A 14,963-nucleotide genomic window follows, 5' to 3' on the forward strand; every position below is an offset into this window, starting at 1 on the left:
CTGATGGGGCCTATGATTGCACAGTGGCTTCAGGATGATCCTATGTAAATACGGTAGCAAATGTGTTCGGCCCATGTGTTTGCTCTGCTGCAGAGCCATGCACATGATTTCTGTGTTGCAGTCTGTGGACATAGACGAGGGTTTCTATGATGTGAGGGTTGTCTGGGGAGGATTTCATCGAAAAATCATATGAAATCCTGCGGATTCGTGCCTTCTCTACTAAATTTGTCCAAATCCGTCTTTTAACGTCGGTCAGCCTGGCTTGGCACACATGAGGTGACCCTGGCAGTGTCACTCGCCCCCGCCAATGTCCCTCCAGAACCCGGTACCGCCGCATTCCTTTGGTCGACTCGAAGTAGGGATCGCACAAGCACTTTCTGTCGGCATCCAAGCGGATCATAATTCCTGTTTAGGGCGCCTCTCGCATTCAGGCACGCCGGCCGACGGGCGTGGAGCGGGGGTGGAGTTTCCCGCCCCGGGTCTTTCTTGCTCGCCTTAACCCAGCAAGTAAAGCTCCAACCCCGGCACCAAGCAGTGCCAGCGGCAGCGTCTCCTCCGTTCACTATGTCGGGTCTCTGGTTCGCCCCGTCCTGCCTGCTGCTCCTCTGTTACTGCTGCTCCGCGTCCCCCGGGGAGCCGAACGGCACCGGCTGCCCGCCTTGCGCGCCCGCCGAGTGCCCCGCGCTGCCCGCCCGAGGCTGCCCGCTGGGCAAGGTGCGCGACAGCTGCGGCTGCTGCTGGCGCTGCGCCCGCGGCGAGGGCGAGGCGTGCGGCTTCGGCGTCTCCTCTGGCGGGAGCCCCGTCGGCTGGGGACGCTGCGCCACCGGCCTGGAGTGCCGCCGCCGCCCCCCCAAAAGCCGGGCCACCGGCGTCTGCGTCTGCAAGAGCCGCTACCCGGTGTGCGGCAGCGACGGCCTCACCTACCCCAGCCCCTGTCAGCTGCGGGCGGCCAGCCTGCGCGCCGAGAGCCGAGGCGAGCGCCCCGTCGGGCAGCGCAGCAAGGGGCCTTGCGAACAAGGTAGGGCCCGGGTCGGTGGGTGGGTGGGCGCGGCGCGCGCAGGGAGCAGCCCGGGCCGCCGCCCTGGGCGCGCGCCCTCCTTTATGCGCCCAGGGCCCACGCGGAGGGACTTGGCGCCAAGCAAAGGTGCGGAGGGGGGGGGGCGCCGCGCAGGGGCGAGGCGGTGGCCTCTCATCTAATCTGGCTTCTCAAGCAAGGTCTGTCAGGGAAGCCGGTCGTTCAGAAATGCTTACTTTTAAAAACTACAAATACTGTGGGAATAGTAACAGCAAGAATAGTAAAAGAGCGTTTAATCTTGTGCACAATAGGGTGCTACTATACTTACTACAGAAAAGTCAACGAAACCTCAGAAACCTCTCAGTATCCGCTTCTGGGCGTGTTTACATAAAACCCACGAATGCCCCCCTGCTGCACACCCTGGATAGTGGTGGTACCTCAAGCAGGATTGTTACCGGCATCAGGTGCAATCAAGTTGCATTCAACTTAAAATAATAGTGGTGTGCCGCCAAGTCAATTCTGACTTTCGGCAACGCTTTTCAGGGTTTTCCAGATAGAGAATACAGTACTTGGAGGTGGTTTTCCATTGCCTTCTGCACAGGCTGGCTGTACTTGCAAGAGATCATAGTAGGGAACTGATGGCCATCCAAATAGGGTTTTCAGTTTATGCGACATATATAGAGAGTGATTCTATCCCTGCCATTCCTTGGAGACTTTCGATGGCAGAGCAAGGATATGAACCAAGGACTCCTCCTGAGTTGTAGTCTGTCACTACACCACACTGGCAACCCTGGTTGTTATTATCTCACACAATGTTAGGGCTGCCCACAGGAGGTTAGCCAGCAGTGGGAAGAGTTGGTGCATGTCTTGGGTGTTCCATTTAAAACAGTTATCGCATAATTGGCACGGTGCTGAATAGCACCAGGCATCGTTTGGCACCACTTCAGCGTCCCGCCATGCTCCAGACCAGCGTTGCAGCAGGGATGTGGGAAACTAAAACTGCAGCACCAGGCATCTGTTTAGAGGACTGCACCTTATTGCTTGTTGTCCCAGTGATATGGGAGCCTGAGGGAGGCCAGTTTGCTGAGGATCCCTTGGCACTTGAAGCTGGGCAGTGAAAGGGTTGGCGCTGTGCGCTTGTCTCAGGCTGAAGGAGTGCCCTCCCCACCCTCAGGCACAGTCTCGCCAACTCTGAAAGCTGAAGTAGCAAGCAGGCCAGATTCGAAAAGGAAAAGATGCTCCTGGAGTGTGAATCGGTAAAGTCTGGCCTAAACTCCTCTGTATGCACTAAAAGGCACTTTACATTCATGGTTCGCTTGGGCCAAATGCAGTCTCTTAAGTGCAGAGATTGAGACCTTTTACCTTAGAACAATAAGAGAACAGCAAAGGGCACAGAGCAGTGTTGACAGTTTCAGCTCTGAAATTCCTTTCCACTTGTGATTTGTTCAGGCATCCTTTATAGTGGCTAGACTTTGGGGAGAATAATTAAGATATTCCATTGTTTTCCCAGATCTGTTGGGATGGCATGTTTTGTAAACAGCATTACATTGTCAGCCGATGCCCCGTTCTTCTGCAAACATAGGTGTGCTTATCTCCATTGAAATGAATTCATTTCAACACTTCTGAAATAGTGTGTGATTTAATGTTATACAGTGTATGTTCAGGCAATGAAACCTGGAAATTAATAAGGATGCAAGGCTCCTCTGATCTCCGACTTCACAATAAAGGTTGGCGAGCTTATTGTGGCAAATGAGGGAAAAGACACTGCTCCCAAACATGACAAAAATGTGTGACGGAACTAAGAGGTCCATAACAGGAAAGTAAGAATTGTTCTCATAATAATACTGTCAAGTTGATTCCAATTTATAGCCACCAGGATTTCCTTGGTGGAAAGTACACAGCACTGATTAATTCTGCATTCTGGTGGCACTCCAGAACCATTCAACATGCCTAGAGCCACACAGGACTTCATCACCAGATGTGCTGGTTGGGGTTTCTGGGAGTTGTAGTCTGAGAACATCTGGGTGACCCAAGTTTGGGAACCACTGTTATAGATTACAGATCTCATCATCTCCAGCAGACATTGCCAAAGGTCCTGCTAGCGGGTGATGAGATGACCATAGTAACTCAACACAACTAGAAGACAGTGGATTGGAAAACACAGTTTTAATAGGACTGCTTCCACTTTCTGTGTGTTTAGGATGAGACTATGTTTGAACATGTGGTTTCCAAAGAAGTCTATTTTAGCATGTTGCCAAAAGAAAAGAAAACTGCGGAGAAGCATCTGCTTCCTCAGGCACAGCAGTGCAAATACTGTCTATTTGCACAATATTCCCATGAGCAGATGAAGATACGGATAATAGACAAAGTGAAAATAGTTTGTTATCATGCTGTTAATAACTTTGGCAGGTCCTAGCCAGGGTTTCACCTGTACGCCAGTTGGACATGACTCTCATAGGAATTCTAAGTGTTTATGGGACAGAGATTGACCAGGCCAGATTTGATTTAAATCAGCTTGATTTGAAATCATGATTTCTATTTTAAAGAGTTTTTAGTTTTTTTTTCTGGCAATTTAAATCAAAATCAGTTTTTAAAATTAAATGTTGATTTAAATCAAATAGATTTTTTTTAATCATTGATCTTTATCATTCCTACCAGAAGCTGTCTTGTAGCCACCTACCGCTGTAGTTGGCAGGTACCGTTGTTTGTAGTCTGGGTTTCAGAGCGCAGTAGTGGTGAAAGAGATACCAAGAACCATTGCATGCTCTAAGGGTTTAATTAAGTGTCTTAACTGTTTAAATACCAAGATTGTGTTCTCAGAAATCTGTCAAGGAAGTGTTTAGACCTTTTATCATAGAAAAATAACCTTGGAGGCAGGAGGTTTCGGAAAGGGTGTTTATTCCTTTAGCAGAGAAAACATGCCCACACATGAGCATGTACTGTAAGTATGGAATCCAAAGTGATAACTTACAGGTAGGCTTTTGTAGAACAAACAAAGATCAGTGGGAGAGGTATAAAAAGTCATGATTCTTTCAAGCAAGCATAGCTGAGGATGGAACTTAAAACAAGACATTTCTTAGGCATTTATCTGTCAGCCCAGATTGTCATGAGCTTTGTCTTTTCTGTTTTGAGGACCAGGAATACAGTATTCTTGGCCTGGAATAGAACGTTAACATGACAGTGTTAATTACTTTATTCGAATTATAGCAGAGGAAATGCAGAGACCATGTTTATGATGGCATGTTTTGCTTTTTCATACGTTGAGTTTTCAGTAATATGCTCTCTATGTTCATTGGTTTAATACTGAATATGTTAAAGAGTGCTGCTTTAACGAAGACCAGTAGCAAAGGTATAAATGTATATGTTAATGAGGTTCAAGGAGGAGAAACTCCTTAGAAGGGTGTTCTCAAGAATGGTGGGGGTTAGGCTTGTACCAGAGCCCTACTTGATGTTCTGGGAAGAAGCCCTGTTTTTTTTTTCTTTCTTCCAAGCATGTGATGATAGGCTGCAGTTACTCCATGCTGGGTAAAAAGTGCAGGCAAGCCTTTCTTTATTCAATCATAGAGCTGTGTGTGTCTTTCTTTAAAGCAGAGGTCTCAAAAGAAGTGGGAATGAAGGGATATGGTTGGAAGAGGTGGAAGACTGGGGCCACAAGAACAGCCGTTCTCCAACTTTTTTCTTGACTGACGTCGGGATCATCTACACTCGCTCTTTTGAAGCAGGCCTTTGCAGTCTAAATAGAGTTTCTTGAGGTCAGGGGGAGGTGTGATATGCCATTGGGTGCAATCCTAACATCCAAATAGAATCTAAACTGAACATTTCGCCTGCTCCTCAGCAGAGGGGCAGAGGAAGTGAAATTATTGTTATTTTCTCTGTTGCATTATTGCTGATGCACTCCATCACTTAGATTTTTTAAAAAAATTCCTTTGCCTTGCTGAAAGTGCTGATCGAGAAGCTGCCCACAGCCAAAACCACTCACTTCTTGGTCCATTCCCAGTTATTGCATGTGCTGGAAACAGACCAAACTAGGGCGAACTTACCCACACCACAAATAGAAATCCCTGACGGGCTCAGTAAGGCATTGTAAGGAGTACTCGGAGGACAAAATGGTTCACAATAGCAATTACATTGTCTGATCATCAGGGGCGGCGGGGGGGGGGGAATCAGCCTATCCTCATAGCACACCAAACAGCAGAAATGTCTGTCTGATCGAGCCCTCAGAAATATACTGCCCCTGAATGTGGAAATTAGATTCATTTGCTGTGATTATTAGCCATTGAATGGGCCCATCCTCCATGTATGCATGTAATCCTTCACACAGTCTTCTAAAAGACAGACACTTCCTGGGGGAGTAAATTCTCTAATTTAATTAGAAATTGTGGGGGCAAATATTTCCTTTTGTTTCCCTTGAGTTGCAGCTGTCCAGAAGGCCTGTTTTAAAATGTTGAAAGAGCTAATATTCTTCCCATGACTTGGCACTAATGAAGCTAAAGGCAGAGAGAAAACAGTTCAGCCAGAAGAGCACTCATATCAGTTGGTTAAGAATGATAAAATTTCTTAAAGACGAAGTGGTATTAAATTATTTCACCACAAATTCACATCATTTTAATTTGAGTCACATTGTTTCTTTGTAGACTTTGTTGGCATTGTGCATATATATCTTTAATAAGACTCATGTTTCATTACAAATGTCAGAATCTGGAGGTTGAATAGTTTAAATCATTTATTTCTTGTTAATTCCTTGGCTTTTGTGATTCAAGAACATCTTCTGTGCTAGTGTCTTATGATTAGTTAGTTCACAGGTACAGATCCACAGACTTTCGTCATTTCTTGTTGGTGCCTCACTGCAACTCTCCACAGCCTCTATTAACTAGTATCATAGGTAAAAGCAAAATAGAAATAACAAGTTTTTTTAAAAAAAATGTGGTGGCACCTTAAATACTAACTTAAGTATATGTTTTTTTATTTGAGCTTTCACAAACAAGTCCACTTCATCAGACTATTTTGCTCTTGCCTATAATGCTTGCACAGGCTAACATGGCTACCCCTACAACTACATTTATTAACAAGGTGTGCCATGCTAAGCCTCACTTAGGGGCTGGGAGTTTGGCCAGAGAAGGAGAATGGTTTGAGGACTGAGGAGAGGCTGGCTATTGAAAGCACTTGGGGGAAACTACTGTATGGTTTCTGTTGCTGGGAAGGAGCAAATTGGTCTGATGTGGCAAACTTGCCAGTGCAATTGTGGGAAACGCTGCATGACTGCCTGTCTTCATGGTACCATGAGCTCTCCATTACTAAAACCCTTTTGCTTAGCATAATAAATAGCATTAGAGAAAGCCCATGAAATCAATGTGGATATAGTTCTGTTGATTCAGATAGGCATACTCTAACTGTGACTTACTTTAACATAGTAATTTGCCATCGGAGTGGGCCCATTTAAATCAAAGGAGCTTACAGAGGAGTTGATTCACTAAATCCCCATTCATTCAGTGGGCCTGCTCTACTGCCCATTGAATCACAGGATTTGGGCCAGTTTGTATTTCACTTGAGGTAGCCATCTGATCCACACAGTGTGTCCTGAAAATATGTATTTCTCACTTTTCTGTCAGTTCATTTGAGTGGAGAGGAATGGGGTAGCTACTCTACTATATTATCATTTTTTCCCCGTGTTTGCCTTACACACAAACAGTGCATATGTGGATATTTGTCACGGAAGGTTAACATTTTTCTCAGGGGTCACCTGATCTAGTTCTGTTCAGTGAGATCTGTAAGGGGACATTTAACAAGAGAAAGTCATCCAAAACACATGGCAGGTTAGACATCGATGTTCAGGAAGACAATGAATTGAGTCAAGGGCTTTCCTTCCAGTTCCAGTGAACCTTGGGGAGCTCACTGGCGTTCGTATTTTCCACAGGAAACATGACAGATTAGAATGTGCAGACTCTCTTTATGAAATAAATAAATCCCTTTCTTCATTCACGCTAAGCTGCCTGTCATGCTATGAATTTGAAACAGCAGCCCACACTGGAAGGATGCTGCCGAACTCTTGGAAAGCAGCATTTCCATTTGGCCACCCATCAAATGTTCATATTTATGAGAGCTGGCTGCCCACGAAAGCGAATTTAAGTAATTCACAATCTGTCTCTTAAGCAACATGAATAAAGCTGGATTTTACCCAACATTGGTAGTGCCTTTTTGAAATAATGAAGGAAGTGCAAATTAACTTTGGGCAAAATCCAATTGTCAGCGTTAACTAGAAGAGGCCTATTATGAATGGGACTTGTTCATTCACAACACACATGCAAGTCCCATTGATGCCATGAGACTACTTTTGTTGGGATTGCCAATTGGATTTAGCCCTTTATCTTTAATAGAGTCAAGGCCAGGAGCTGGCTTGTACACAATATAATGGAATGGCATCCTTAAACCAGAATCCAGACTCAAGCCAGAGTGATTAATATCTTCTTTGATTTTGTTTTTCATTCACATTTAATGCAAGTCTACCTAATCAACTGACACAACCCTTGTGCCAGTACTTGAGCATAGCGCAACGTCAGGTGTCAGTAGTAGGAATTGTGGTGTTTTGCTCTGTGATCTTGTCTGGCTATTCTTGCCTTTAAAAATGATTTTGAAAGAGAAATTCCTGTATGGCTATCTGTTTGTTTTCATCCTGTTGTTCGTATGTGTGAATTTCCTTATTGTTAGTATTGAGAGATGTTTGTGCACTGCGATGCCATCGAAGATGAGTGGGGAAGATTGTCCAGATCAGAAATTCAAAGGAATAATTACTATGACGAGTTAAATGCTGGGTTTAAGGCAATGCAGATTTGCCTTCCATAGTATTCTTGCTATTTGTATTTAAGAAGAAAAAGTTTATGACAATGGAGATGTACCAGTTAATAAGTGTGCATCTGATGGCCCTTCCTTGAGCATGACACTGAATCTTGTATTTGAGGATAAACTGTAAGGGAGATTTCAAGCATCTTCTCACAGGGTCCAAGTAGAATTCTTGGAGGTGGCATTTTCAAAGTGTAACAAAATAAAATTAGTGCTCATTGTTAAGTGTGTCCTGAAAAAAATATACAGATCAAAGGAAAATATGGACAGGACCACACAAGCTAGAAATATGCTTGAAAATGGCCAAAGAAAGGGGCCTTGGAGAACCTTCAGTATCTAAGCAGAGCAGTAGCAAGTTTTATTGCTCACAATAGGTCAGTAGTGACCTGAAAGTGGGAAATCTGCTAGCAGTGTGAGAGACTTGAAGTCATGACTGGTGAGCCATTCTGGTGGTACATAAGAACATAAGAAGAGCCCTGCTGGATCAGGCGAAGGGCCCATCTAGTCCAGCTTCCTGTATCTAACAGTGGCCCCGTCAGGTACTTCTTAGACGGCGATCCGTCTGCCTCACAGAGCTAAATCTCCAAATCTTTTACCAGTTCCAGGTCTCAGACTTGAATTGGTTAAGCAGTAATACCAAGAGGATAAATCTGTTCATATGTAACTTTTGGTTGCCTCATCCCAATGTAACCACTAACAATCTTTGATTGGGGAAGACAGGCTTCAGGCTTGAGAATCTGGCTCCCAGAGTGGTTCATGAGGAGCCTTGAGACTCTGATAAATGTGGAAAGAATAATCACTGTCTTGTTCTTTATAAGCAACAAACAGCGTCACAGCACATGTAAATCTATTGCATTACCAAAGGTTCAACAGAATAACACGTTAGTGTCATACTAAACTGTGATCTCAGTAGCTAAAGTGGCAATACAATTAAAAGCGAGATCAATTCAGTGATTAGTACCTCAGTATTATTACTAGTCAGAATCTAAACTCATCCAAGAGCTTCGTAAACAATAGCATCCCAATCTGAATGACTGTAATGGATCACTAGAGCCTTCATTAGCATCCCTGCAGTTAGATTACATGTAATTAGTTTGGCAGACATGTGTGTAATACTGTACAGTATCTGTATTGTGGTCTTTTGAATATAAATGCAAGTCAGCATCTAATAGTTACTTAGGCATTTTGTAGCCATACTAAAATTGTAATAACCTGTTTAGTAGGTCTCTGTATAGTTGGTATAAAGCAATAGAAGAGATGATGGCACAGAAAAGACAGAAAAGTTCCTGCAAAGTGTGACACAACATCTGGTTGTGTTAATATTTTAAGGTTCAAGATCCTGCAATGCAGATTGCTAGGGAGAAACAATCACATTTAGCCACCTTTTAATTTAACAGTTAGGATTGTTAATGTTTTGGGGAAATGAAATTGCATACCCCTGCAAGTCAGAACCTGCACAATGGCTCATAATTATTATTGTTTTGCTTTCAGTGGTCACCCCCACCAATCTGGTCACTTTTTATTAATGCCCCTTGTAGATCCCCTGAGAAAGATAATAAACACAGTTCTTCAGGTTGCAGCACAGGTTAAATGTACAGTAATTGAATTGCCCTCTACGTTGGCCCCTCAGATCACTCAGTTTAAAAATTTAAAATCCTTTTAAATCACTTCTGCTCAATGGCACGTAGACATGCTGCAGTCCACTTTCTGTCCTGCAGATGTCTTGTGATGTTATCCCTCCCACAATAAAAATAAACATTCCTAATAAAGTTGGAAGAAAGTCGGAATATGTGCCTTGGCTAGCTATCTCTGTGGGAAACTTTAGGTTAGATATTGCTCAACAAAAATTGGGGGGGGGGGAGAGCCATGCAGTCACTGTACACAATTTAAAGATGAGAGTAGGCAAAACCTGTATTAGGCCATTTAAAAAATGTACAGCCGAAGCTAGCTTTCAACCTGTACATGTCTTCCTCAGTCGGGGCACCCCATTGATGTGAATAGTGCAGGAAAAGAAATCCATAAAAATGCCAAAAATCATGGTGAGGTCCACAGGCCAGGTTCCTTTATTAGAAGTCAGTTTCAGGAGGAGGACTGCAGAGTCCAAAGCTGGAAGTGTGGTTTCAGTTTTCACCTCTGCTGATCTTGATTGAAATGTTTCTCTCTGTCCTGCTAGTTAGAGGGTTGCCAGTCCTATAGCATACCACTCCTTCCCCCAACGCCAACATCACCCTATATTGAAACACAAGTTTCCTTTCCGGCTAGGGGCTGAGGCACACAGAAACGAGGCAAGCTTCCTATCAGAAAAGGTAGGAAAACATTTATTACACCCTCTAGGTGAGCCAACTGGGGCCAGATTAATCACATTGCCTATTGGCTGGAAGGAAGATGTTGCTCTTGGGTCACAATCCCACTTGAGTGGTGTTAAAAATCCATGTTTGATTGTATATGGTGCTCTAGTTGGCTATCTTCCATCACTGAACAAAGGGTATCTTCCATAGCTGAACAAAAAAAGGAAAAAGACATACAGTATTTTTGCACACAATCTAAAAATGAGTCTGAGTGATATTAGACCACTAAAGCAATGTTGGATTATGGAAGAGACCCCAAATAGCTATAAAGAAAATTGTTAAGTGTTAGGCTTGTTCCATCCCGTTATCAAATGTGCCACATCATGTAAGATTTGGAATTGCAAATATTATAGGACAAGATGAAATAGCAAAAAGATAAGTTCGTCTTGAAATGCACTTAACATTCAAAATGTATTAATTGGCAAGGCAGGGTTCAGAAAATGTTTCAGATTCCTGAGTATCAAAAGAGGGATTAAAAATGTTTTGAATCTTTAGGGTCTTTAGAGATCAGGCACTTTAAATTCTTCTAAGTTTTTGTCAAGGAGCTTAATGAAATGTTTCATGTTCAGCAGTAAAAGTCTCAGGATCAGTTTCCATGTGAGTATAAGATGCTTTTTGTTTGTTTGAAATATTTGTTAATTCACAAGTGTATTGGTTTAGCAAATGGAAAGCAAAAGTTGTCACAGAGAACAGAGGAATTGTTTTATGAAATATGAACAGAGGAGGACTCAGATCTTCATAATTTTTCTAGTGTTGATGTGTATAATCATATTTTTAAGAAATATTGCTTGTAACTTAAATAGGATAGAATACAGTATTTTAAAAGTCCATAAAATGATCCTTGAAAACTCCCAAGGAGCAGATCCATTACACAGTACATACTTAACTAGTCCATCAGAGTAGAGATAGAAAGGATGTCTACCACAGACTTGTGTCTTGAGAGGTAGGTTTTCTCTGAAGAGCAGTCAGACGGTGGGAAATCCAGATGATTTCCAACAGAATGCCATGGTTCACTAGCAGAAGGATTAACATTTCAGGGCTCTGTGATTTTTGAAACTGAACATGGAGCCTTTGCTGACACCTAGGTATTTTTCTGTTTGGTAACTGGCCTGCTTTTACAGATGATTGCTGATGCTGAATGTCTTGTCCCTCTGGGTTTGTTCTATCCTGTTGTATAATAACATTCATTGGGGAGAAATTGTAGCAGAGAAATAGACGGAGCTTTAAAATAGATTGTGGTTTGATTTCTTTTGAACTATGCCTTGTAGAATATCCCAGCCGGCATAGATGCTAATTGGAGACTTCTGAGAGTTGTAGTCCAAAAAAATAAATTATCTAATCTCTGGAAAAGTTACTTGTGGACCAAGCTTTATCCTACCTGACACTGCCCTTGAGCCTTCCTGTCAGTCCTCTCCTGGATCACTCTGTCCCCACCCAGCTTATTTCCTGCCTCCTGTAGAGTAAGGGTGGAAATTGCACTTGGTGATAAATACGTCAGAAATCCTGTTGCATAGTTAGGCAAATGGCATAACCTTTGGAAGCAAATTGGCATAAGTTAAGACATCTCTGTAGATGTTACCTGTTGCATATTGACTTACGTACCTCAGCCTGAAGCAGGCAATGCCTTCAGTGATTTTTTTAATTTATACCAGTTTGCAGCTGAAAGCTGTGCTGTTTCCATAACTATGTGATCAGTGGCGGGTCTACATTTTTTTGTGCCCTGAAGCTGGTTGTGAAGGGGGCTTCGCCACCAGAAAGAAGGTGTGGGTAATCACTGCTGTCTTCTTCAATGGGCATGTTCCACAACAGATTACCACAATTTTTTTTTTGTTAGTGGGCTAAAGTCATTTCTGGGGCCTCTCTAAGTTAAGGAGCCCTGAAGCTTAGTTTCATAATAGATCTGTCCTGATTTGCAATAGGATTTCAGCCATTAAGTCACTGAGCTACCATTCTCTGCCCGTGATGTATAATCATTACAAATCGTATTATTTAATTGCATTGTGTTTCCTTCCCCTTGTCCAGCAGCTAGTGATACAGGGTGGGAACTGCAAATGCATGGCATTACGGTGCAGAACAATCGTAATGATACCCCCATTATCAGGCTGGAGACAAAGAGTGAGACATTGTACAGAATTGCTGTTTGCAATCAACCTAAGAAGTTCCATGTGAAATCCTTTCCACAAACCTGATGATATTAGCCTAACAGAGGGGCAGAAGAAAATCATAAGCCTTTTAACGACCCCTGACTGTTGTATAATGCAGTTAATGCCTTATCACTCAGGGCAACGAGGCTTTGCTTCCAGTAATCCTCTAAACATGTGCTTTCGCTCTAAATGTTTTCAGGCAAGCAAGCATGTATCCTTTGCTGAATCAGGACTTTGGAATGATGCCCAGTGCACAAGCTCCTTGAGGTTATTATAATAATATTGTTCTTTCTTCTGCATTTAATCCATTCTTAATTTTTGTTGGGACTAAACATTTAGTGCTTTGGGGGAAAGTATGTAAGAGAAATTACCGATTTTCTGCAAAATTGGCCAACATTCTGTTCACACAAAGTACTTTTTAATTAGTTACAGATCAAGAGATCTCCGCGCCCCCCCCCCCAGTATCCTCCAGCTTGCATGACCTGAGGGGGCGGTGTTTTGATGGACTCGACCTCCCAGGTGCGATCACATAGTTTCACAATAATGGGGCCCTTGCATGTTAAATCTGCTGCTTGTTATCCATGGTTCACAAGATAGGCTTGGAGTTCCCAGGGATCCAAGGTCGATGAAGTAAGCAAAATAAATTAGTTTGCTAGAAAAAGTCTTGTTGACCTCAGCAACTGGAATGCTTTCTCAAAGATACATGGCCACTCTTAGTGAGAACCTGTATCTAATACTGTATACAGTATTTGACAAGGAGTTCCAGCAAGTGCAATGGAAGTTTATAACTGCATCACTGCTGATGATTTTCTGTCATGTCTGTTTCCTTGATGCAGATTTTTTTTTACAACCGTACTATAATTTTTGGCTTTGTAAATGTAGCTGCAGAACGTGGTTCAAACTGCATGTGCCGTTAATCCTCCTGCACCAGACAGTTTTGGGTACAATTTTTGCTTTATGTTAGGAAAAAAATGGCCATGGCAAATAGCTGGAACTCAGAGGCATTTTTTACAACTTTTCAGGTGGCAGTATCATGGAACACCAATGACCAGTTTAGTTAGTTTGTTTTTTTATGAATTCTGCAACAAAATTCTGGTGGAATTAATTTCAGTTCAGTCACAAAATACCTCAGAGCTCACTCAAAACGTTGGGTAGAAGGAACTTTTCGTTTTATCTTGATGTATTGTTCAATATGTATTGTTGCTTTCCTCTTATTGCTTCTGTCAACCAGCAGAAGTTCAGCACAGTATTGGATGGAATTATACTGAACATTCATCTAGCTCTAATGATCAGTTTGTCAAGGTGATGAAAAGATCATCCTGACTGCCCGTGCTCTGATGATAAAGAACCAATTACCTCCAAGGGTTAACATCAGGAATAGGCACCCAAATGAATAATTACTTTTCATAATTTGAATAAAATCGTTTGAGTTAGAACCATATTGGCTGGGCAGCATTTCATTTCTCCAGTTTCAGAAGCTAAAGGAGACAGTTGAGTAACTCATGGAGGAACTGAACATGTCAGGAAACAGTCAGAAGCCTTGGAGATTATTAAAGTGGTTTAAGAATGACCCTACTAAAGGCCATACTGATGCAAACACTTCACCAAATCCAATAGCCCATCAGTCCTTCATTAATAGCAGATCTGAACATCGCCATAAGAAATCAGGACTTAAGACTTGGAAGGAGCAAGCAAGTGAAGACTAATCGCAAGACTATTCAGATTAAGCAAATTGGAAAAATCTGTTTGTAGCTGCAGAAATAGCAAGACATCAAGCCTAGATGATATCTGTGTAGAACAGATAAAATATTTTGACAAAGTAAAAAAAGGGAGGCTGCTTAATTTTTTAAATAACTGTCTTGACTGTCTTAGGATCCTGAAAATTTGGAGGAAGTCATCAGTGGTTGCTGTTTTGAAACCTGGTGAAAAACTCATAGATTAAAAAAAAAAAACAGGCCAATCTCACTATTTTGTCACATTGCAGAGTGTTGAAAATAATGATTCTCAAGAGTTTAATGGAAGAGGTGAAACCACTCCTCATCTTACAACAAGTTGACTTTAGATGTCAGAAGAATAGTACAGCACAAATCCTACAATTTAACACAACATATTGAAGATGGCGTTGAAATTAGGGAGATCGTGGGGATAGCTTTTGTTGACCTCTCAGCTGCCTGTGACACTGTTCACCATCTAGTATTACTGCCAAAAGTCTGTAACCTAACCAAGATTATAAGCTGACTAACACAATAGCAACCCCTTTTGCAAATCAGCAGATTTTTTTTGGTTAATTTTCAAAGACAATGAATGCAACTGATGGAGGACTTGAAAGAATGCTCTGCTCCAGTGGCTCCCAACTGGGGCCCACAGATGTTCTTGGACGACAGCTCCCAAGAATCCTGACCAGTACAGCTTAGTGGCAAGGGCTTCTGGGAGTTTTAGTCAAAGAACGTCTGGGGACCCAAGGTTGGGAACCACTGGCCTACTACCCTAAGGCAGCTTGCTGGCTCCTATTTTGTTTAATGTCCACACACCAATGATTGTCAACTTCTTCATGGCACTGAAAGTATTATTTGTGCAGATCATATCACACTTGCTGCTCAGTCAAACAGGTTTGAGATG

At 42.6% G+C, this 14,963-nt stretch overlaps 1 protein-coding gene across 1 annotated transcript in view; it reads left to right on the top strand.

Annotated features, from left to right (window-relative positions):
* Positions 1-385: 385 nt before the first annotated feature.
* IGFBP7 (insulin like growth factor binding protein 7) overlaps positions 386-14,963 on the top strand; it is a 36,578-nt gene continuing 22,000 nt past the window's right edge. The window contains exon 1 of the mRNA XM_072991849.2: positions 386-1,018. Within this exon, the coding sequence (XP_072847950.2) occupies positions 565-1,018 (454 nt within the window). The 5' untranslated portion in view covers positions 386-564. The remainder of the gene's footprint in view (positions 1,019-14,963) is intronic.

This window comes from Pogona vitticeps, chromosome 2 (genome assembly GCF_051106095.1).
Source record: "Pogona vitticeps strain Pit_001003342236 chromosome 2, PviZW2.1, whole genome shotgun sequence".
Taxonomy (NCBI): domain Eukaryota; kingdom Metazoa; phylum Chordata; class Lepidosauria; order Squamata; family Agamidae; genus Pogona; species Pogona vitticeps.